The 25,333-nt window shown below is 42.4% G+C and overlaps 1 protein-coding gene across 5 annotated transcripts in view; it reads left to right on the forward strand.

Annotated features, from left to right (window-relative positions):
• Positions 1-25,333, forward strand: part of CELF2 (CUGBP Elav-like family member 2) — a 565,219-nt gene that overhangs the window by 173,127 nt on the left and 366,759 nt on the right. For 2 of the 5 annotated variants that reach the window (XM_075143357.1, XM_075143364.1), the window contains exon 1: positions 14,966-15,222. The exons of 2 other annotated variants lie outside the window; for them this stretch is intronic. In XM_075143357.1, coding sequence (XP_074999458.1) covers positions 15,170-15,222 — 53 coding nt within the window. In that variant the 5' untranslated portion in view covers positions 14,966-15,169. Of the gene's footprint in view, positions 1-14,964; positions 15,223-25,333 lie in introns of those variants that run through there. One more of the 5 variants, XM_075143348.1, reaches the window with a different exon arrangement.

Here is a 25,333-nt window from a genome sequence, read left to right on the forward strand (position 1 = left end):
TGGCATGTTGGAAAAAGGCCAGTTTTCCAGGCTTGTGGAAGACACAACCTGACTGAGATGTATTGGAGATCGGTCTCCCCCAATGCCCCACTAGACAGCTGGTCGTACCTGTGCTCAGGGCTGGCTGAAAGCTACCTGCTTAGCACAGCCTGACCCTCAGCTGATGAACCGTATAGCACAATACTAACGTTTCAGTCAAATAATAGCTGGAGCAGCCAAGAGGGCTTTAAACTAGCTTGTTTAGTAGGGTACTGTGAAGGTCCAGGCAGTCCAAACTCAAAATTGAACCTGTGCAGCAATGAACATGAAATAAATACGTTTTCTTATTGCTTACGTGTGAGTGCTAGTGCTACAAACTAAAATCAAGCGAACTGGGAATTTATATAGAAAAATCTAATATAGTTATCTTGTTGAAAGACTGCATTTAGTATCTCTACCCGTAACCAGTCTAAAAAGGGTGGAGTGGGCAAAAAAAAACGTGAGTGGAGAGGATTGTAGGATCATAGGATGACCGTGGTTCAAGGGACTTCAAGACATCTCTTGTCAAACCTCCTGCTCAAAGCTGGGCCAGCCATGACGTTACACAGGTTGCTCCAAAAGGGGAGTCTGCAAAAATGAGTCTATGTAAAGTATAAAATCCACTTGCTATAAAGAAAGTACTTGGAACAGAGATCATTTGTGGAATCAATGGATGGATGGAATAGGAGATGCCCAGAGTCTCGGTGCTGTGGAGCTCTGTGCAAGTTCATAAGATCATGGACCATAGGATCATAGCAAAGGCAGTCCTCTGTACTAAAACCACCACCTCACCTGCGTTAGCAGGACTGAGAGTACACATCAACCAATGACATAACTAACGGTGCTGTAAAGGCGTCTCCACTCAGCTATTTCAAACAAAAGACGCAAATCAAACCTTAGAATAAGATGTGTTATTCCATAAGCACCAGTCAGTAATGCATGGAGGAGAATCGAGGTGTGATGGGAGACTTCAGTTCCTGAGACATGGCTACTGTATCCATGCAGTTGGTAGCAAAATATCAATGATGATTTGTTTGGGTTTTTTAAGGAAAGTCATTTCAAACATAAATTATATTGTGCTCAATGCTAACAAAGTCTGTTCTGGACTTCATTATGTTGGATAAAGATGAATTCGTCACCAGGCTGGAAGTTAGTGGTTGCCTAAGGATGAACGATCATGACATGATTACATTCAGTATAGTAAACTGAGTACATCCCTGCTAATCATACACATACCGGTGCTTTAAAAGAGATAATTTTCCAAAGGAGAAAAATTCTGAATGAAACTGATGGGAAAATAGAAAGTTCTTTATTCATGGTTTATTAGATTATCATAATTCCACAGTGAGGAAAGAGGATACCTTTGGCTAAAAGCTTATGCCATCTCAGTGGTATGGACAGCAATTATAGATATATACAGATACAGCAAGAGAAAATGAGGAAAAAAGAGGAAATAGGGGTAAATGAAAAGTTATGAAATATGTAAGGCTGTAATAGAGAAGCCAAAGGCATAGCAGGGGTGGGGGGTGGCTGTCAGGACTAAGACCAAGTGGGAGAAGCTGAAGGTGTGCCAGGAGCAAACAGCAATTCTATAACTCAGGGGACTGTGAACACTTATTGCCACATACTGGTATTGTTGCTGGCAAGGCAGTAACAGTTTTTGGCTCTGGGACAGGCTATTTACTTGAAAGTGGTTCTTATATCACTCTTTAATTTGGGAATTCCTGCCTTTAGGAGCCCTTTTCTTGTATTATTGAAAATGACATAATTTCTAAAAATCCAATGTATTTTTCATTCACTAGGTTATTTTCTTAATTATATTTGCTGGAGATAGTTTCAATTGCAGTTTTGTTCACCTTCAATTTATGTTCTTATTTCTAAAGCCTTTGGCAGTCTTTCAAAGAGTATCCATAGACACTGAATTTCGCCTCTCAGCGTTAGATGATAGCTCTCAATAAATCCACGAGCAGCGCTTGCAGAGGGGAGAGCACCTTCCCTTTTCTCCTCCCCCAAGCAGAGCTCCGGAATAAATCATGATCTGCAACACTTCATTGATCTTGGTAAAGCTCTCCTTTCTGCCGGATTCAATGGCTGATGAAGCTGCAGCTACTATTTCTCCAATCCTGTGCCAGGTTTTACAGCAGTTGGAGCAGAAATTAAAGAATCTGTAGTATATTAATGTTTAAGCGTTGTTTTTCCATTCCAGGTATCCAAAAGTTGTCCTGCTGCCCATGTCAAGACAGTTTTCCACGACAGTTATTCTGCTCAGACATGAGTTTGAACTATGACAGACATATCAGTTCAGGTGTTTTTGCTAAAATGGTTGTCACTTCTGACGGCGGGGAAGAGTGGCCAGATGGGAGCTGGGAAGTAGGAATTTGCTTCAGCAAGTGCTGGCAAACTTTCAGCACGTATGGGTGGGGATGCCACATTGCTCCTCTATACTGGGCTGCATACTCTTTTAAAACAGTTTCTTTTAAAACAGTTTCTTTTAAAACAGTTTCATACCACCTTCTGTATATGAACTCTTGGTATAGGTCATTACTAGCTGGACATGAAGTTGTTAATAGCACTGCAGGAAAGACAGAGGTGGGCAATAGGTTTTTCTAGATCCTGGGTGATAAATATTTTGGTTTTGTATTTGAAACATAGCAGGATGATTTGCTCACATCATCTAAGGATAATGAAATTTGTTTCAAATTTACAGAAAATTTAGATAGCTGGAAACATCTCTTGGGAATGGATCTACACATTTTAAATGTGTAGCCTGGGTTAATCTGCACTGGAAGGGAAATTTTATTTGCTGTACCATGGCCACGTTAAACTTATGCAGGTTCAACAGGGGCAGGTAGGCTGCCCCACATACCCACAGGCTGCTCAATCTGTCTACAAAGGGAAAGTACAAGAAAAGATACAAAACATTTGGCTGAAAAATATTTGACTAATATAAATGTAACTAATGAAAACTAGGAATTCCATCAAAAATACCCATTTCATTCCTTTATGACATTGCAAAGGAAAAGTATTAGTCCTCCTAGGCTCTTCACTTTGCATCCCTTGGCAATCTAGGGAAGATTATGGCTGTCCATTACCAGCAGAGCACAGCTTAACTGGATGGAACGCAGGCCAGTTAACATCTCAAAGCAGGCCTCAGCTGGATGATTGTGTTTTGGGAGAAGTATTAGGCCCAGTTTTGTCATCAATAATGTCAACATGAAGCCTGAACTCACTATTGACATCATGAAATGAACATGAATTTTAGATGCAGCATCCATAATTTGAAAATAAGGTTGTCTGGAAACAACCTTTGAGTGGAGTGCAGGATCTTGAGAGTAAGGAGGAGGGTCAAAAGCAAGCTCAAAACCCTGGTGTTCAGAAGAGCAGACTTTGGCATCTTCAAAGATGGGATAAGGCCCTGGAAGAAAGGGTGGCCCAAGAAAGCTGGTTCATATTCAACGATCATCTTCTCCAAGCTCAAGAGAGTTTCATTCCAATGAATTAGAAGTCAGTCAAAAATGTCAGGAGGCCTGTGTGGATAAACAAGTTGTTCCTGGCCAAACTCAAACACAAAATGGAAGCATATAGAGGGTGGAAGCAAGGACGGGTAACCCGGAAGGAATACAGAAACATTGACCAGTCATCCAGGGATGAGGTTAGGAAAGCTAAAGCCCAAATGGAATTGAATCTGGCCAGGGATGTCAAAGACAACAAGAAAGGCTTCTATAAGTACATAGCTGAAAAAAAGGAAGACTAGGGGAAATGTGGGCCCATTGCTCAATGAGACAGGAGACCTCATTACACAAGATGTAGAGAAGGCTGAGGTACTGAATGCCTTCTCTGCCTCAGTCTTGACTAGTAAGACCAGCTTTAAGAAATCCCAGGTCCCAGAGACCAGGGTGAAAGGCTGGAGCAAGGAATATCTACCGTTGGTGGAAGTGATTCAGGTCAGGGAATACTTAAGCAAACTGGACAGACATAAATCCATGGGCCCTGATGGGATGCACCCATGAGTGCTGAAGGAGCTCGCAGCTGTCATTGTTCTCGATAATCTTTGGTTGATGATGGTGACTGGGAGAAGTGCCTGAAGACTGGAAGAAAGCAAATGTCCCTCCTATCTTCAAGAAGGGCAAGGAGGACGACCCAGGGAACTACAGGCCAGTCAGCCTCACCTTGATCCCTGGGAACATGATGGAACAACTAATCCTGGGAACCACTTCCAGTTACATCGAGGACAAGAAAGTCATCAGGAGTACTCAGCATGCATTCACCAAGGGGAAATCGTGCTTGACCAACTTGATAAACTTTTATGATGAAGTGACTGGCCTGGTAGATGAGGGGAGAGCAGTGGATATTGTCTAGCTGGACTTCAGTAGAGCCCTTGATGCTGTGTCCCATAAGATGCTCATAGACAAGCTGGTGATGCGTGGGCTGGATGAGCAGACAGTGAGGTGGATTGAAAACTGGCTGAATGGCCAGGGGGTGGCATTCAGTGGTATAAAGTCTAGTTGGAGGCCGGTAACTAGCAGCATACCCCAGGGGTCTGTATTGGGTCCAGTCCTGTTTAACATCTTCATTAATGATCTAGATGATGGGGCAGAGTGTACCCTCAGCAAGTTTGCTGATGGCACCAAGCTGGGAGGAGTGGCTGATACGCCAGAAGGTCGTGCTGCCATCCAGAGGGATGGACCTCAACAGGCTGGAGAAATGGGCTGATGGGAACCTCATGGAGTTCAACAAGGAGAAGTGCAAAAACAGCCCCATGCACCAGTACATGCTGCAGGCCACCCAGCTGGAAAGCAGCTTGGCAGAAAAGGACATCAAGTTGAATATGAGCCAGCACTATGCCCTTGTGGCAAAGAAGGCAAATGGTATCCTGGGCTGCATTAGACAAAGTATTGCCAGCAGATCAAGGGAGGTGATCCTTCCCCTCTACTCAGCACTGGTGAGGCCACACCTGGAGTACTTTGTCCACTTCTGGGCTCCTCAGTACACAAGAGACATAGACATATTGGAGAGAGTCCAACGAAAGGTCTGGAGCAGCTGTCCTGTGAGGAAAGGCTGAGAGAGCTGGGACTGTTCAGCCTGGAGAAGAGAAGACTCAGGGGAATCTTATCAACGAATATAAATACCTAACGGGAGGGTGCAAAGAGGACGGAGCCAGGCTCTTTTCAGTGGTGCCCAGTGACAGGCCCAGAGGCAATGGGCACAAACTGAAACACTGGAGGTTCCCTCTGAACATCAGGAAACACTTTTCCACTGTGAGGGTGACCGAGCACTGGCACAGGTTGCCCAGGGAGGTTGTGGAGTGTCCCTCCTTGGAGATACTTGAAAGCCGTTTGGACATGGTCCTGAGCAACTGGGTCTAGATGGCCCTGCTTGAGCAGCGGTTTGGACTGGGTGACCTCCAGAGGTCAGTCCCTTCCAATCTCAACCATTCTGTGATTCTGTAAGAAACAAATGATTCAAGTACTGAAGAAAATGCCTTAAGTTAGCAATATAGGGTTCCGTCTGTTTGGGACGATGTCAACTTTTTTTTTTTGCATTTGTGGAGCCATATAAATGTTCCATTAGAGGCAAAAAACCCCCAACCTTTCCTAGGAAATTTAGGCCTGTTCATGATTAGTTCACTTTCTGTTTATTTTCCAAGGACCTAGTATCAAAAAAAAAAAAAAAAAAAAAGGAAAAAGGAAGGTGTTGGGGTATCTAAAAGCAGCCTGGTAAGTGACTAGACACCTATTTCTGAAGAGGAAAAAGTTTTCTCAAATTACTGGATAAGGAATAATTAGCAGGAGCTGGAACATCTCACTTGCAGACAAGCTACAACCTAAAAGAGAGGAATATAAATTATTTGAACAAACTATTATGAAAAGACGCAGCATCTTCCCCTCCTGATTTCCTCAGACAGAGACTGAACCCCTTCCTGGCTGAGGAGGAAAAAACATAATTCAGTTCTCTAAAACTTCTGTCAGATGGGGGAGCAGTGATATCTAAGAAGGGATGATCCACTGATCTCTTCTTGCCAGACACACCAGGAACCTGTTAAAAGAAGTTTCCCAAGGACACCCCATGAGTTATTAGCAACCAACCCAGTCCAGGCCTGGGGGACTCAGCCCGTGTTAGGTCCTGCAGCTTCCAGAGAAGCATGGATTTGCTGAGGCTATAACAATTGACCATCCAAATGAGAAAACAAGGATATTTTCACAGAATCATAGAATCATAGAATTTGGGTTGGAAGGGACCTTAAAGATCATCTAGTTCCAACTCCCTGCCATGGGCAGGGACACCTTCCACTAGACCAGGTTGCTCAAAGCCCCATCCAACCTGGCCTTGAACACTTCCAGGGAGGGGCCATCCACAACTTCTCTGGGCAACCTGTTCCAGTGCCTCACCACCCTCATAGTGAAGAATTTCTTCCTTATATCTAATCTAAATCCACTCTCTTTCTGTTTAAAGCCATTACCCCTTGTCCTATCACTACATGTCCTTGTAAAATGTCCCTCTCCAGCTTTCTGTAGGCCCCCTTCAGGTACTGGGAGGCTGCTATAAGATCTCCTCAGAGCCTTCTCTTCTCCAGGCTGAACAACCCCAACTCTCTCAGCCTGTCTTCATAGGAGAGGTGCTTCAGCCCCCTCATCATCTTCGTGGCCCTCCTCTGGACAGGTCCATGTCCTTCTTATGTTGGGGTCCCAGAGCTGAACACAGTACTCCAGGTGGGGTCTCAGGAGAGTGGAGTAGAGGGGGAGGATCACCTCTCGATCTGCTGGTCATCTTCTTTTGATGCAGCCCAGGATATGGTTGGCTTTCTGGGCTGCAAGCACACATTGTCGGGTTATGTTGAGCTGCTCATCAACCAACACCCCCAAGTCCTTCTCCTCAGGGCTGCTCTCAATCCATTCTCCGCCCAGCCTGTATTTGTGCTTGGGATTGCTCCGACCCATGTGCAGGACCCTATGCTTGGCCTTGTTGGATTTCATGAGGTTTGCACAGGCCCACCTCTCAGGCCTGTCAAGGTCACTCTGGATAGCCTCCTGCTGATCTGTGATCCTTCTCCAGGCTCTGGGCATCTATTGCTGGCACTGGCATCAAAGTGTAGGATTGGGATGGATTGGGGTTCCCTTCTCCTGGCAACTTTAGTTTAAAGCCCTCTTCACCAGCTTGGCAAGCCTATGACCAAAGATGTTCTTCCCCTTCTCTGACAGATGAACCCCATCAGCCGCCAGTAGACGGGTTTCTCAAAGCGAGTCCCATGGTCTAAGTAGCCGAACCCCTGGCTGTGGCACCTGTCCTGTAACCATGTGTTGATTTGTCAGATTCAACTGATCCTTTCAACCCCCTTCCTTTTGACCGGGAGGATTGACCTGTGCTCCAGAGTCCCTTACCGCCGCTCCCAGGGCTCTGTAATCCTTCTTGATACTCCTCAGACCGCTCCTGACTGTATCGCTGGTGCCCACGTGAAACAACAGCAGCGGATAATAGTCAGTGGACCTTACGAGGCTTCGTAGCGTCTTGGTGACATCCCTGATACGAGCCCCCAGTAAGCAGCACACCTCTTTAGAGAGTGCGTCGGGTCGGCAAATGGGTGCCTCCGTACCTCTCAGAAGAGTCGCCCACTACTATCAGCTGTCGCCTTTTCCTAGTTGCGCTGGTTGTAATATGGGGAGCAGACTGGGCTGCCTTGCTCAGCTCCAGCGTCTCTCCTGGTGTGACGGGTCTTTCCTCATCAGCCTGCAGAGCGGTGACATGGTTCTGCAAGGGCACCTCAGGCTTCGGGGGAAGTCTCTTCCTCCTGCTGGTCCTTGCCATTGCAACCATCTATTCTTCTGCGTTATTGGCCCCCCTCCCTTCTGTGTGTGCCGGTGGGTGAGGTTTTGGCTGTTTTCATGGGGATAACACGTTTGTTTTTTTTTTCTCGGGAGATTATTTCAGTGTGCTCCATGGTGCTTTTGTTTAGATGTACACACACCCCTGTACATGGATTTGTAGATGCTTGTGCCTATGCAAGCAGATAAGCACTTCTAAACAAAGGCTCCAGGGGAGTTACATGCCCAGAATCAGGACACTTAATTGTTTTTTGTGCCTATAAAAATCTCCTGCCAGCTGTTATGGCAAAAAGTAGTCTTCCCATTTTGTCAGCTCTCCCTGCCTTTGTAATAGGAAGGACAGATGAAACAGTGTTATCTCTAGTGAGTCCGGCAAATCTTGAATCCTGACCAGTGTCAGACATGAACTCAGTCTGTGCTGGTGCAGTTCATACACAGGCTAAACGGATGCTTCTCCATGCCTTTATATGAAATATGTATGTGATTGCTCAGGCATCTAAAGCATTTTCTCCTTCCCTACTTGCATGTCATCATCTTTAGGTCAATAGCAAAGCACACTGTCACAGGGGACCTTGTGTCTCTCTCTCTCTGTTTAAAGAATATAAGCCCCATGTACAACATCAGTGTTTGTGGTTGGCACTTTCAAATGCCTGAATGTAGTTTAATAAAGATGAATCTCAGAAATGGAAGATTTATTTCACCATTTTCTTAATTTCATAATGATTTCCTTTTCCTATTTTCCCCTTATTTCCCTCTAGGACTTTGGAGCTTTAAAATTATTTTCATTTTAAAGGGTATGGTATGGGTGACCATTTTCTAAAGCTTCAGGGGTTCCTTGCTTTGCTACAGCAACTCTTAAATTTTTGAAGTGGTAGAAACCATCTGTCTCAACAGATCATGTTCTTTTACACTGAATGACGAACCAGTATTTCAGTTGATTTAGACTTAAAACAATCTTGGAAAGAAGGGAATTTCATAAAGCTGCCAATTTTTGTGTCTTCTACTAAGTTCCTAGTGTTCTGCTCTGTAGATTGCTAGGGTGGTATCTGTCCCTCCCAGATGGGAAAGTAGGGCACAGATAAAAAAATGGTTTTCTCAATGTCAGGAAGAAAGACATTGAGAGGAATTAACTGAATATCTCCATCTAGTCCCTTACCAATAATCATCCTATTCTCTGGACTTCTGCAATGGATAGAAAACCAGAGGTAAATATTTGAAGAGTCTATTAAAGACACATATGGATATGGAGCCACTAATTTTCCTTTGTCTCTTTGGAAATCTTTTCCTAAACATTTTACAGTGTGCATTCAGCATAATTTAATTACTCTTAGATTTGTACTTGAACGCTGCATGAGACGGCATTCAGACTGTATAAATGCAGCTGTGGTCCATGTGAAAACACGGCCTGCATAACAAAGCACTTATTAAGGTCATTACCAAAGTTTTTATTTTCTGGACTATGTTACAGAGGCAGCCTGAACAATAACCTTTTCATAAGGCTTCATAAGGACCTCTTGGTGTTCACTGTATGACCTGACACCAAAAGAATGGAAATGAAAAGACAGACAGTGTCAGCTTTGGTTTTTCAGTCTGCGTGGCGCTGGAACAGTTAACGGCTGCTATTTTCCTCTCTACCAAATTTGACCCATGACTCTCCCGAATGGAATGAAAGAAGCAGATTGGGGTGTGCAAGTAGCTCTTTTGGAACATGTCTGGCAAATACAAGGAGCTTTTCTTTTCTTTCATTCTTTCCTTTGGGTTAGGAAGGGCAAGCCCTGCCTCGGACTACAACAGTCTTCTCGCTCTGCCAGTGCTGCAGAATGAAGAAACCCTCCTGCTAGCCACTAAAGAGAAATTTAACAGAAGACGTAAATGTTTGGCTCATATGCTGTTTAAAGTAAACTACAAACACCTTAAAAACAATTAGGATGATGGGAGTTTGGGGAAGACTGTCTCTTCAGAGAGGCTGGAAAGCATTTATCCCATAATAAAGTATGCCGTAATAGTCATTTTCTGCTAGGTGAATAGGCACAAAACACATCTTTGTTCATAAGGCTTTTTATTGTAGCAGTTGTCATGAGCAAAACCTGAAAGTACTTGAAAATCTGTTAAAATCACAATCCGTATAAAAAAAAAAACCATCTCTGGAAAGTTTGTCTCTACAGACTTCGTAAAAGTGAGAAGTCGATAAGTATGAGACACATTTATGTAATTTAAGATTAATGTTTAACTGTTAAAGTCCAGGCTTCGCACAATCAGGCCTGCTGTTTAGCAAAGAAACAAAACTCTTAAATCTCTGCAGCTGCTGGATGAAGCCAACTTCTAAGTTGTTGTGTGTGATAAGATGCGCTGAATCCCAGACTGGTTGGCCATCGACTGGCCGTGAATCAGCGATTACTGACTGTCTCTGGGATGTTTCAGTTACAGTACCCTTTCCCAAAGGGTAATTGTCAGTTGGATTTATGCCTGCTTGTAACTGCTTTTTCTCTGGTTGTGTCCAAGCACTGGTGCACGACTTCGTGCATTTCTTAAACTTAGGACTTACAATTTCTTGTCTCCTGGATCATGTATTTCACCAAGAGAGAACGGACTTGCTTTAAAGATTTGTAATACTTGTATTTACTCTTACCGGTTCTAGAAGTGAGATTTTTAATTTTTTTTTTCAACAGAATTATTGAATTCACCCAGATTTTTTTCACACATCCAAGCCATGAACAAGTGCCCGAGTTCCCAAGTTAAAACAGCACCTTGCCAACTTTAAAACATTTGGCTGGTCAGCAGGAGAGGAGAAGCTGCTTGTAAAGCACTGGAATGCATTTTCAATTAGTCACTCCATTGCTAAAAAGGCGAGGCATTAGGCACTGGGAGGAGAGGCAGAGGGGTGGCAATGCTGGTGGGGAGGGACAGCATGAGACAGTCTGGAGAAGAGCCTTTATCAGGCCACAACAGCAGCCCTGAAGTTGGAGGCTGCTCTTTAATAGACAAGCTTTTGTTTAACAGGCTCCCTAGGGAGAGTGAGGTTTTCCTGGTAAAAGACCAGAATTTCTTTCAAATAACTTAATATTGCTTTGTATGCACGAGCGATGGAAAATATGTGTTGGGAAGATGCTAGAAGGTTACTTATTTCTCTGTTATTGCCTGATATAATGATGGCTGTTGGGCATCCTAACTACAAAGTTGTGCTTTGGCAGACATTCCTTGGCTCCTAAAATATTTTGAATGAGATAACACCCTTGAAAGAAGATTAAATAACCAACCCAGACTGCTTACTATACTTGGTTTATTTTCTTCCCCGACACTACGAAGTCCTCAGTCCAATAGGTTTCTGGTAAAGAAGCAGCCGGGAAAAAAAATCTCATGACATAAAATCATCTTTCTAATGCTCAGTAGCCATCATTGCTTATGCTTTTTTAAATGCTTTGTCCTGTACTTGACCTTCAAATGTTTGTAGCTAGCTGATCTGGAACTTCTTTGACTCCGCAGCTGTCTAAACTAAGGATGATGACATTGCTTAGAGATGCTTTTGTGTATGTGTGTGTATATACGAATACTGTTTTCAAAAGTACATATATATATATTTATTTAACATAACTCAAAATCTTGGAAAGCTTGTACTTCTTAATCATATTAACCGAGAACTGCTAAGCTCTCGCTGGTGGGACACGTTACGGCACGACAGACCCAAGTTATACAATAGGCTGGATTTCAGCAGGTAGAGGAAACTTTCAGGGCTGTTGCCTTCTGGCTAACTGTAATAAATTTGCTTAAGTAATATTTCACAGATGTGCTGGCTGTTTCTTGGCAAACAAGCTGAAGATCATAGGAAATTTCTTCACTTAAAGCATAAAAATAAAAGTTTTGAAGACAAAGTTCTCAACCGCAACAGAAAAAACATTTAAATAAAAGGTGGGCTGGAGTGTCACTATCCAAGCACAAGAGTTAAAATAATTTTACAGTGGGTTTCTGTTTCTGTTTTATGTGTTTTTTCCTACTATAGCTACATGCCGTATGAAATACGTGAGGCTGTTTTGGAAAATCCATTGCCTGTCGCAAGTTTCTCTGTGCTAAACTTAATCTTCTAGTTTTATTTTTAGAAAGCTTATAGTTGCTTTCTTCAACGTTGTAGGAAAAGCTGGCAAAATGGCAGCCAGGTCCAGCAAAATGGAGACCTGGCTTTCGTTCCAGACATGAAAAGTTTAAGATGAAAATAATAAAAATAACCATAAATAATTGCAAATTGGAAAGGAATAAGAATCTTTACTCCTATGGTATAGTTTTCATGTGGATTTGTTGGAGGAAATAATGGAGTCTTTTCTGTGGAAAGGCAGTGAAAAATGTGTCTATGGAAAGTATAAAATACACTTGTTAGAGATAAAATTCTTAAAATGGAGGTATTTTGTGGCATTTCTGGATGAACAGAGTAAGAGACACTCAGCATCTTGGTGCAGTGGAGCTCTGGGCTGGTTTGGCATTGACCTGGAGTGGGGGACAGGGGCTGAGTTGTTTCTCTTGGCCTTGGTTTCTCCATATACACCAGGGGAAACTGTGGTCCTCCACCTCGTGTGTCTAGTCCTTGAAGTCTAGGGTTATAGGAACATCCAACCTTAATGTAAAGGTCTCTTACCCTACTCTTGACCTGTACAGAAACTGAAATCAGTTAGATCCCTAAGTGGGGTATAAAGGCAGAGCATCATTGCCTCTTTCTCACCTTGACATGCAACAGTGGACGGGTAGGATGTGAGACGGCCTCAAACTGGGCTTGCCAAGGGGACTTGATAGGACAGGGTATTTTGAATTTTGTTTGTTTGCAGGCTAAGCTTGAAGCCTTTCTTAATTTGAGGCTGGTCATCAATATGAAACATCCAGTGAGAAGTTTGCATGGGAAAATATGTGAATATAGCTCTAAAACCAGCAAAGTGGCAGTAAGGTAGAGAGGAAAAGGCAGTGTACTGGAACCAGTTATGTCCTCCGCAGCCTCAAGTGAGGGACTAACCTGTGTAACAGTGGTTTACAAAGTTTTGGGAAGAAAGGAAGAGACACAGGCCAATCTCTTTTTAACTGCTTCCCACGCTAAATGTGAAGGTTTCCTCAGCTCCACAAAGAAACATATGACAAGTGGCAACCGAATTTTATTTTCCATGGCAAGCATCTAACCCATCTCCTCTAAATAAATAAATATATGGCCCCAAAGTTTCCAGAAGTGGATACAACCCTTATCTCTGAAGAATTGCTCAGATATGTGTATATCAGAGGGAAGTGGAGCATCTGTAACCCCCCAGCTGTCCTCCACCCTCCTCCCCCAGACCTGCACCTGCAATCTCACCATCAGCAGCCTCTGATGTGTTTATCCTTGTTAAACCACCCCGAGATAAAGCAAAGCTCTTGGAGCTGTGGCCCAGGGGAGGACGTAAAATCCAGAGGTCTGAACTTGGGGCCTGACTTGCCAAACTGATTAGTTGACATGGCCCCGCATGCTGAGCCAGGGGCTTCACCGGGCTGAGGGGTGGAAAAAGAGGCAGGAGAGGACTCAATGTACATTTCTCCTAAATGAGGGGTCAACGACGCGCTGGCCTTTGAACAAAGAAGGCGTTTTGTATCTAGGTAGTTTAAAACTGGTTGTTTCTATCTGACCACTATCTCCTGGCTGCTGTCTGGCAGACAAAAAGGTCACAAAATCTTTTTGGGGCAGTGGGAAGCCTCAGTGTCACCTTCTGGCAAGGGCAAGACTGTGCTGCCTTTGTACTATAGGGGACATCAGCAAGGGGAGGTTCAGGCTGCCCAAAACCAGCCTACAGCATACAAAGGAAAACAGTTTAGACATAGCTCCAGTTTTATCCCACCAAAGGAGGTGGCAGTGAAAGACTTAAAGCAGCCTCAAAAGTTTCTTATGCCTTATTATACCCTTCATTATGTTTCCATGAGTGTGTGATGTCACACACAACCAGACCTCTGTGTGACCATCATATTACTGCTGCTTTTTAACATACAAGGCCTGATCTTAATTGTTTTGGTTTTGTTTTCTTTGAGAACTGGTGGCAGAGAGAAACTAGGAGCATATGCCTGTGGTATAAATAGCAAAGTGGAAGTATCTGTCATTTGGGGTAGTTTGGTTCTGACTGAACACTTCATAACAGTTCAAAATGTACAGTTTTGCTTTTTTCCCCCCAGAATTTTAATTTGGGAATTTCCAAAAAATCGCAATGAATCGGTGGAGCTGAAGGAGAGGGTACAGTTATTCAGAGGATGAATGGAAAACATTTAGACGGGGGAAAAAAATGCGAAAGAGAAATATTTAAATGCAGGGAAATCAATGTTAAAAAGTGTTATAGAAACACAAAAGAAGCCAATCATCTAGATTTTCCTAAATAAACACACACTAACATAGCAGTTACACAACTTTTCAAATCACCATAGTGATCTGGAGGATGCTTTACTATTTATTTTTTAAGTAACAACAAAAAGAAGAAATGGATTTAATGGAATTACATAGACACCTTTTCCCCTTTCAAACATCCAAAGGGTTACATCTGTCTTTGCATTATTCGGCTTTTTATTACTCTACCATAATAGCAGTCTTGCTATAAATCAGATTGCTTTCAGTCACAGCTTCAGCTTACAAGTCTATCAAATCTGTTAGATTTGAAAAAATAAAGGGGGGAGAAAGATGATTCTGTATTCAAAAGGTTGTAAACTGTTTTTAATGTGTGTATATGTCTGTCTGTCTATATGAGGGTGTGGGGAGGAGGGAAGGGTGGGAGAGGAGTTGCATTAGAAAGTCCCTCCTTTAAAAGTGTCAAACTCCAATCTGCACAGAATAGGGAAAAGGAGACCCCCAACAACCTTCAGAAAATAATATAAAAGCAAACCTCAGAGGTAGAAGAAAATACCCAAAAGGAGAAGACTGCAGCTTGCAGTAATCTGTAAATGATTGCTGGCAAAGACTGGAGGCTTCAAGCTTGAGCTGTGTTTGTTCCAAAAGAAAGCCAAGAAGGACGGTGTTAATAAAGAGAGATTTAACTGAGGGCTGTGCTTGGAATAAAGTGGGCTACAAAAAGGTCAAATTTGATCAGTTGGAGCAGATTACAAGAGCTTTAAAAGGTAGTGGTGAAGAAATGAAACTGGGACTGTGAAGCAATATAGCACAAGATTGATTTTGGGGGTGGAGAGAAGCTGGGACAAGTGCTTATCAGCTTGAGAAGGAGGAAGAGCTGTGCTGGGTTTGTTGTCATTCCCACACTGGGTAGAGTACTTGCTGCTTTTGTGGTTAGGCTTCCCTGCCGTGGGGGTTTTTTATATAGAGAGATATATATTTTATTGTTATTGTTGCTACAATGGTGTCTATAATCTCTGACTTGGATCCTCTGAAAAGCTGGAAAGTTTTAAGGTAGGCCTATGTTTTCTTCTGTTTGGTACAGGCATTTTTGGTTTAGCCCTAAATTAACTGGAGCTTGAGTTATAATCGAAATGTGAGCCCTGGGCTTAAGCAAGAGAGCAGTTTCTGGTAATTAGAGCCCTTTTAAGATACAGCAAACCTTTAAGCAGATGTTTAGAGAGACCCGAGGGAGATTTTTTAAATATACTTCTCGATGTTACAGTGCAGTGAGGATTTTTTTTTCTTTCTTTCTTTTTTTTTTTTGAGGAGAGATTGCTCCATAAATTCAAGTTAATAGTAAAGGCTCACACCAGTTGAAACTGCAGGATTAACTCTCTGTTTGCCTTGCTGTGCTCTGCAGAGGAAGGGGTGGGAAACTTCAGAGGAGCAAAAAACCAGCATGAAAGTTGATCAAGAAGTGGAAAATAGTCTTGGGGGGGGGGGCAAAGGGGGACAAATGTGCTTGTTTCGTTTTGTGGTCGAAACTTCCACAGTTTGTTGTCCCTCTAAGGCATGTTCTGATACTTAAAAGTTGCTACTGATTTTTACCTTCAGTACTGCTAGCTTTTATTTTGAATAGTGAAAAATGGTAACTCGAACTGCTAAAAAGAAAGATAAGGGGGGGGGGAAAAGTCATCTTTAATGCCTACTGCAGATATTAAAACTCCCCAGTGTTAAATGTCCATGTTTAAGGCTGCTATAAGCGCCTGGGTTTGCCTATTGAGAATCTGAACATGTAAAAATTTTGCAGATGGTTTGCAGAAACTTCACTAAAACATTGGAACCATCTGGGAACATAGATGGCAAAAGTAAACAATTAGTTAAATGTAAAGTTTATTTCCCTCAGCTCTTAAGCAAAACATGAAGCTGCACCTAATACAGTATTTTTTTTTTTTTTTAAAGGGAGTAAATGACAGGGATTTTGAGGGGGTATGTGAATTGTGATAATATTAGTATTATTTAATATTTTGAAGTATACTTGAGCTTCTTGCTACAGTGTTTTAAAGAGCTTAATGTGTCCTGAGCTGAAAGAGGAAAAACAACTCTTCAGAATTCAAACCATAAAGTCTACTTACATGACTAAGTCTTTTTTTCCTCATAGTAGCAGAGCACTGAACTTTCTTTTTCAGAAGTTTAAATTTCTCTAACCATCTTCTGAGCCTGTGTGTAGGAACGTGGACTAAGATCCTTTATCCTTGTCTATGGTATGAGACTTGGCATAGTGGTCTTATTGCAAATTTTTGTTTTTTTTTAAAGTCATGTAGGACTGTCAGCACAGAATGATCGGTTTCTGTTTGACTTCCAAAACGTCGGTGTGGATGTTAGCTCACGTGTAGTGGTGTGCGGGATGGTGGAGCGCAGGGCTGTGATTGGCGTCTGGGGCGGGTGGTCGCGCTACGGACCAGAGCCGGGGTGACTTCTGGGAGTCATCACCAATGAATGCCAGGAAAGTGCTTTTACAGAGTTCCGTATGTGTCGTCTTACAGCGCGTGTGCTCCAGAAAAACTATCCTAGGAATTATTTTAAAAGTTTATCTAGCTCTGTGAGACTACTTCTGATTCCCCTGCTAGTCGAGTCAGGGGATACCTGGGTTTTGCTGAGTTGGGGGATGACACAGAGGACTTGAAAGTCAAGAAGATTTAGGAGGAGAAACTGTTGCCCTCTCGAAGAATCCTGTTTTCTTAGAAAAATGACGTGTTTACATGACTGTGGAAGAAATATCTCCCAGGCACTTTTTGCCTACAGCGTGACTGAAGTTCCCCAACTTCATGAGTGAATCTGGAGATTACGGCTCTAAGGACACAGAGTAGGTCAAAGATTTTACCGGACATTTTACCGGACAATTCTTTGTGCAGTTACTGTGTGTGCTTACAGCAGCAACTCTGTACAAACGTGACATTGTGCAGATCAACTGCAGGATGCAGAGGGTTAAGAGGTGGGAAAAGGCAGTATGTAATATAAGTGAAATGATCACTGATAGTAACAACAACAACAACAAAAAAGTGCTAGAAATCAACATGCAGCTCATATGGCTTGCGACTTATTAAATTGTAATGCCACTTCTACCTTTTCTTATAAATTTTAGTTCCTCTTCTGCAGGCCAATTTCCAGCCTGTTTGATGCCTCTGAACTTACTGTTTTTAGTGTCCCCCCCCATGTACCAAGGGAGCCCGTAGCTAATATTTATAAGAAATAGAGGAGTGTTTCTGTGTGTTTCTGTTAGGTGGCACAAAGCAATCCTTTAAGACCCAGATGAAATACTGTAGCAGATGCTGCGATCAGCTCGAGAGTAGTGTCCTACGGTGGCAGATTCTCAATTTTCTTTTCCTTGTGCACCCCCTGTAATTTATTCTGTGACTCGCTCACAGTTTGAGACCTACTTAGCTGGGAAAAGACTGAAGGATGCAGATCTCATGGAGGCAGGGGGAATGACTGCATTGGGGCCTAATAATTCTCAGGGGCTCAGAGCAGCTATGGGCTGCCTTGGTGCTGGTTACCCCCATCTCAACTGAGCTCTGGCTCCTCTGCCCTCCTCCCCACATCCCCTGGAAGCACACCCTCTGCCCTCTGAATAAAGATCACAATAAAGGAAAAGGTACAATATAACGACAGACAAGGCTGTGGCTGGTGGTGGAGCCTAACGGGTGGGAGAGGTGGTGTTGGAGGATGGCAGGGAATTTTGCTGGACTTCACCCAGCAGGGCTGGGAGAGCTAGCAGAGGTATTAAAATAAATAAATGGCAATATGGTGTATATGTATAATGTTACACCAGGCCTCCCTCTTTCGTTGTGTCTGTCTGGACAGAGAGACGGTGAGAGTGGCAATACTCAGCACCCGCCACCTTCACGTTACAGCTCTAAACACAGTTTAATGTGCAGAACGAGACCCACTTCAGAAAACATTTTCTTTCAGTTATTGGAAAGTAAATCTGTGAGAGCTCCTGGGTTTGTTTTGTTTTTTTTCCCCTCCTGTTGTCTCTTTTCAGATAAGCTCCCAGCAAAACATCTATGCTTTGCCATTAACACACTGCTGCCTGATCTTCCCTTATAGATGCCTTCTCACTTTTCATAGTGAGACTAGAATAAGTGTCATGTCTGTTGTACTCCTTGGAGCCAGGAGAGATTGGCAAAACTTCAGGCCTTTTTAAAATCCTTCAGAGCCTTACCAGCAAACGGCGTGTGCTCGCCCAGCCCTCCACCGACATAGAAATCCCATTTACCTGTCTGAATCATAACCTGAATTATATGGGAGTTGGGCTCTAGCCCCCCTGGTACATAAGAGAGACCGAGATCAGCTGTTGTGACCCCAGAGATGTCTCTGATCCCTGCTCAAAACTTTCCCTCTACTTCTGGGACGTGGTTTCGTTCCTCATACGTGACAGGGACAGCTTTGGTTGCTGTTTCTGAAGCCAGAGCCTGTGCTCTGGGCCCCTACAACAGCAAAAGCAGAGCAGTAGCCTGGCAAGGAAAGGCACAAAAAGGAGAAAAAAAATTATCCCTCAAGGCCACATCTCCTCTGTTGCTTTTCTCCCTTAATTTGGCTCCAACAAGGCTAAATGCAGCACTATAAATCACATGAGTTACCTATACAGGGAAGACCTTGTACCCCTTTGCATTCCTGTCTGAAGAAGTATGTGACCTTTCTATGGCTTATTGCTAGGGAAAAAAAGTTGGTTTTAACTTAACTTCGCAACCTCAAGGTGAAATCCAAGCAAAGAGTAGGAGTTTTCACTCAAATGAGCAGTCAACTTACAGTCTGTGAAGCAGCGAATCTTGCGGTACTGCTCTGCATACAGATGACCTGAATTTCTCAAGTCCTGTTGAACTGGCCCATGGAACTTGGCTAGTGGAGTTGGGAACATCTTGTCTGGAACACGTCGTGTGTCAGGCGGATGTACCAATTCAAATGTTCTCTCCAAAATGCCTTTTCCCACCACGCACACCATCCAAACAGCCTGTAAATGGTTTGGCTTTTCAGGAAAAAAGTGGGTTTTATGCTTGGCAAGTCAGTCCAGGAGGAGCAATTTCAGCCTTGTTGGTGTTTGTATTATGAGCTATTTTGGGCAAATAGTCCTATCCGCACACACCGCTCCTGTGATTGCCTGTGAATTAAGATGGGTTGAATAGCTTCAAGGCGTTCAAATTGAGGAAGGTGGGAGGAAGGTACGCACAACGGCTCAAATTTGGTTGTTGGCACAGAACAATAAACCAAGAGGACTGTAGCGATGTGAGTCTTGTGCCTGTTTTGGCATTTGCCTTTCTGTCTTAGCAAAGCTTAAGATAAGGCATCCTGTATTGTATTGAGCATCTGAACAGACCAGTTAAGTGCATGGACTCCCAACACAGAACTACTGTTCAGAAAAGGGGGTAAAAAAAAAATTATTTCACATGTGCTTTACTCTGAGGACCTGAACAATGTTGTCTCCACCCACTACTCAAAAACAAAGCAAAACAAGCCCTGAAAGTTTGGCCCAGGGACATAATGCTGGACTCCATTGCCACCATGAAATACAGATAATGGAATGTCAGATGTCAGCGGAGAATACAAATTCCCCCATAATTGCCACAATATGCTCGCTTAAAAAAAAATAAATATGCATGAAAAGAGGGTGTGTGTATCTTGTAATAACTAAAAACATATTTGAGAAGTGGTTTGCCAGTTTAACCCCTCCAAAAATACAGATTGTGTCAGAGATGGCACTGAAAGGGATGTTCGTGAGGGTCACAAGTCCCAAGTCGTGACACAGATGAGGATCGCCATGGGGATGATGGTTGTTACTAAGCTCTGATATGTAAAACATGAGCAGCAAAACATGGTCTGGATTCCTCTGCTTTCAGTTTGAACATGTAGCTCTACAATCACTCAAGTGAGTAACAGTGGGATGAAAAATTAGGGCGAGCTCTATTGAAGTATGAGTTTTTAATCACTTTTTCATCTTTTGTATCTGTGCTTCCTCTGCACTTCACAGAGGACAATACTGGCAGTTTTTCTTGGTTTGGCTTTTTTTCTTAAAAAGGCAGAATATATGGGGTGATTGAAAAAGTAAAGGTAACAGAAAATAGCAGATTAGGATGTAAAACACTCCTGCATCCATTGTTGATGGCTGAGAAAGTCATCTAGTCCTTCTCTAAGCCTCTGCAGATTTATTCTTGCATCTTTATTTTCCCCTGATTAAAATTCAATATCACTCTTTTCAATAAGAGGTTATTCTCCACTGTTTTACTGAAAACAATCCACTTTTCATATCAAGCCTGTATACAAGCTTATTACATCTTGTTCATTTGGACATGAGTTGTTAAATCTTCCAGGTGCTTTATGGGGGATTTAACTATCCAATTCAAATGAAAGCTCTCTCTCAAAGAGATTTACTTACTATCGCCGCTATGTGCCTTTTCCTAATTGTTTAAATTGCCCTAACCCCTAAAACGTAATATAAAATTACTGCACCAGCAACACAGATGCCTAGCAAGAGTCTGTGATGGTAAGTGTGTAGTAACACTCTCCCAGCCACCAGTGAATTGCAGTTCAGGGACTTCCTATGCCAGCAGTGATGTCTTTTTCTTGATGAATGCTTCCTCCATGAATTTATCTGGCTGGTTTTGCAATTTTAACTTTGAGCCTACAACATCTTGCAGCAAAGAAATTCAGTGGTTTGACACTCTGGCTGCATCTATGCTGACAAAGCAAGGCACTGGAAGGGCTCTTCTCTGTGTAAATTTGTTTTGCATCCATGTTTTGGGACATGTGGTAGCTGTTTGGAGTGGTTTCCCTGCTAAGGCCTTGAGACATTGAGGTCAGGTTCCTTTCTTTTGAGGGGAGGGGGAGGTTGTGTTGTTTCTGTATCTATTATACCCCAAAATTTCATTCCTGACCGGTGATTAGTGGCATCCAGTTACATGGATGCACATGTTGCAGGATGCAGGTAAAAACAGGATCATCCTTTCCTACACGCGTTACTTAATCATACTGACTTTCATCTACCGTTTCATCATCTTCACCTCTTAAATCAATGAGGGTCCAAATGTACTTCTGCAGATTTCTGCAGCTCTTTCATAACGAACCCACTGCAAATTTTAAGCTTTGTCTAGCTCTGCGCTCAGGGGAACTCAAATAAGGAGGAAATTCCTGTAGAAAAGAAAGGTAACTGGGCAGTGGCAGCATTACGTTGTGTCTTGGGACATAAGGTTATAATTTCAAGCTTTTCCTAGGCTTTCAAACCTAGCTCATCCTAGGTTTGGATGAGTTACTTAATCTCTGCGTGCCTCAGTTCCCACCAGTAAAATGGAGTTGTTAATACCTGTCTTACCTACTTTGGCTATAAACTTTTCATGGCTATAGAGATGTACGGCTCTGTCCGTATAGAGCCCACAGCAGCGAGGGCTCAGCCTTGGGCTGGGCTTTTCACCGCCTGCCCTCATAAAAATAATTTACTTAACTGAAACTAGAATTTAACTCTTTTGAGAACAAGTAATTCCTTGCTCATTTACTAAAACCCTTCCTTCAGTATTTCTGCCTTTGCAAGGCAGCTCCACGGACGAGCCACTCAAATTCCTCACACACACCAGCTTTTTTCCAAGAGTTGTTAGGCTGAAGCTGGTTGAAGCCTGGAACCCAGAGCTGAATGATCTGCCTGAGCTTTGTCTAATGGCAAATTACTTAGCTTGGGGGTTTGGGTTTCTTATTTTTCTCCTTTGGGTTTTTTTTTGTGTGTGTGCGATGCTTCTGTTCAGTAACCCTTTATAAAAATTTATAAGCTCAGTTACTGTTCTGCTTTATTAAACCCCCCTCCAAGCTTAGTCTCTCCTTTGGTATGCAGTCCCTTCTCTGCATAGCTGCTCTTTTCATGTCTGATAGCTGCACATGTGAAGAATTCTTTTCATAGGCTCATTTCTTGCTCTCCTTCATTTTTCTAATCCCTTCCGCAGTTGACATGCAACTTTACTCACCTGTGTTCCATCACCGTCATTCAGCGATACCTGTGCCACATGGCATTTTCCCAGCCATCGGTAGTGTACCGCGCTGTCCCCATGGAGCAGTGTCATTAGAGCAATGAAATTCTTCTAGTAGTTATAATTCCAGCTGTCATTATTATAGCATTGCCTATATAACAGGCTTTGTTTTGTTCAAGCGAGATTCATTAAAGATGTCTTGCACCCCTGCTAGTCTCAAGGTGCTGTACCAAGCTGTAAGGAGCAAACAAAAGTGAAACCAGGGAGATTTGCAGGGCCTTTACATCAAGATCCAGAAGATTTTCCTTTGCTTGACCTGAGCAGGAGCTGAATTTCTTAGCTGTAAGGAAAACACTCTAGCTGTTCCCTATGGGTGTTGTCTGGTGGGTATCACTGTCTCCCAAGGAACCTGTTCAGACTTCAGGAGCTCTAATACTCCTGAAAAATGCTCTGGGGCACTAAAAAAATTCTTAACATAACCTAAGTGTTACCATCCAACCTCTTTTATATGAGCAGCTGAACATGCTTCTACTGATTATACTCTAATTTGCCTTAATAAAAAAAACCCACACTTCATATGAATTGCATTTCTATATAACTTTCTCAGATGCTTTTTCTTTGGTTGTGTGTGTTTCCCCATGTTTCATCACAAGTGGAAGATGTTCCTCAGTTTTTTATTCCTCATCTGGGAAAGTCCGTGCGTCCCTTGCATACAGAGTTCATTCTGATAATTCATTATAGGATACTTGTTCTTGATAGTCCCAAGCTGATAGTAGTGGACCACTTTGTTAATGAACTCCTGTTGATCTGCAGATACTGGCTTTTTGTGGTTGGTTGGTTGTTTTTTCCAACGGAGTTTTAAAACTGAAAATTTTCTAAAGGTAGAAATATTGGCAGGCTCCAGTGATTATCACAATAATTGTACTGTCTCGCTCTTTTGTTGAACATGTGGATTTCAGATTATCGGAAAAACCTGTCTTGTCAGTTGTGCTAGATTTTTTTTCTTTTCTTTTCTTTTCTTTTTCAGATGTCAAGTTAAATTGCCTGTAGCCGGTTATCTTCAAGAAATGCTTTATATAGATAATTTGTATCTGTTAAAAAATTTATTTGTTCAGGTAATTTTGCAAGAGTCTTCAGTAGAGGAAGACTGATTCTCAGCTTAACATACCTGAACCACAGACTACATTTATGTATTAAATTAATAGATCAATGGAGCCAGAACTTAGTTGGGGTTGGAAATCTTGGTATGACTTCTGAGTGGTTTGATTAAGCAGGTTCCATCCAAGGATTTGTAAGATACTATGGAAAGCTTTGAAGTAAAAGGGGGGAGAGGTTAGTTTTTTCTTTAGTTTTAAGACTCTCAGTTTTAAATAGGGTTCTTGGTTTCCAGGTCTCAAAGAGAACAGTGATGTATTATAGAAAGGACTTCAAGTGAGTTTTTGAAGCCGTGGACATTCCAGTTCTGAAAAATATGTGGACTTAATAATCTTTCTCCACAAAGAATAGGTTATAAATATACAAGTGAATTAATCTATGTGTGTCACCCCAGCACTATTCTTCCCGTTACACTCATCCTGAATCAGGAGGCACTGGCACATTTCAAGCTGAGGCTACCTAATTCTGCAAATAGTAACTAAATTAATCTTCAAGCATTTGTAGGATGAATTTCACTTCTCAATCTCTTAGGCTGTAATTAATCTTTGCAAGCAAGGGGTTACTGCATATTAATCAGAGGCGGTTTCTAGTCCCTGGGAGGTTGCATGGCTTTCCTTCAAGAAGTACTGGGTCCGTGATCCTTGTTATGTATTTGAGCCTTAAATTTTACGTGCTCTGTCAGTAGAGCTGCTGGGCATGTTTGTTAACTTGGCACTTCAGCTGGACGTCCTTTCTGCCCTGGTGTGGTCTTAAGGAAGGATTTCGGTCCCACCAGTAGCTGGCACTGCTGAGGCTGGTGGGTGTCCCTGTAGCCCTTGGACTCCCCCCCCTTGTTGGAAAAACTGACCTTGCCAAGAGTTGCAAAATATTGTTGACTGGGGTCAAGTTTCGCCTGGACATGCCAAAATAAAGGATTTGTGTAGCCTGGGAAGAATTACGGGCTTGGAAGGGGGAGATAGGTATTAAAGGTCTCAAATAGGGTGATGGGGAGAGAAGTATTTAAACACTGATGTAAACTTTCATTGACTCCAACAGGAATTAATTGGCAGGGTCTTTTATGTGACTTTTGGGGTTAGATTTCCAGCTGACACAAACTGACAAAGCTCCATGGAGCAAGATCTCCTGACTTAGAGTAACTGGGAGTTGGGCCCCATGTGTTTTGCAGAAGACTTGACGTCTTTCTTTTTATACATAAAGTGTCTGGATCTAATAGGAGAAAAAATTTCTTGGTCAGAGCACTTATTGTATTAATTAATTCCAGCCTATTGGTGCCCAGTTTTATTCTGTCTGAAGTCTGGACTCTAAAAAGCTCTTGGGAATAACGTTACATTAACTTTTAATTTTCTAGTTTTTTTTTTTTTCTAGAATATTTTCTAGTATTTAAAAGAAACAGATGACCTAGCTCCTTACTCGTTAGTCAGCATTCAAGTAGACTAATAAATTTAGCATAATCTATTAACAAACCTAAACCTATGACACCCTAGGTTGCAGACAATCTGTGTAAACTAACTATATAAGTTGCATACCAACTTTAAATCACTGGAAAGTGGTGATAGGAAAAACCAAACTTGCTGTATTGTACAGTAAATTTTTTTTTTCCCCCTACCTGTTTGAGCTGGAAGTTTCCTGATTTTTGCAAAGGGATTTTTTTTTTTTCTTAATTCCTGCAAAAGCAGTTTGTATTTTTAACCCAGAACAACGTGGTTCCCACATATAGCTCTGGGACTGCTCTTAGACTGAGTTCAGATCTCCCTGCTGTTTGCTGAGAGTTGCAGCTGCATCTGTAGATGCTCTGTTTGCCATGAGATTCATTAAAATCTGGTTAATGAGAGCTTACATCATGCATGCAAGTCTTACAAGTGCAACTGGAAAGTCTTGTTACATGATGCCTCAAAGCTGGCTAGATCGCTATTTTATGTAGACTTTAAGGTCTTCTCTTACATCTTTACTCTCATTCTTCTCATAAGAAGAATTTAAAAGCAGTCTCAGTTCTCCACCCCCACACCCCAGAGAAAAAG

The sequence above is a fragment of the Calonectris borealis genome, chromosome 1 (assembly GCF_964195595.1).
Source record: "Calonectris borealis chromosome 1, bCalBor7.hap1.2, whole genome shotgun sequence".
NCBI lineage: Eukaryota > Metazoa > Chordata > Aves > Procellariiformes > Procellariidae > Calonectris > Calonectris borealis.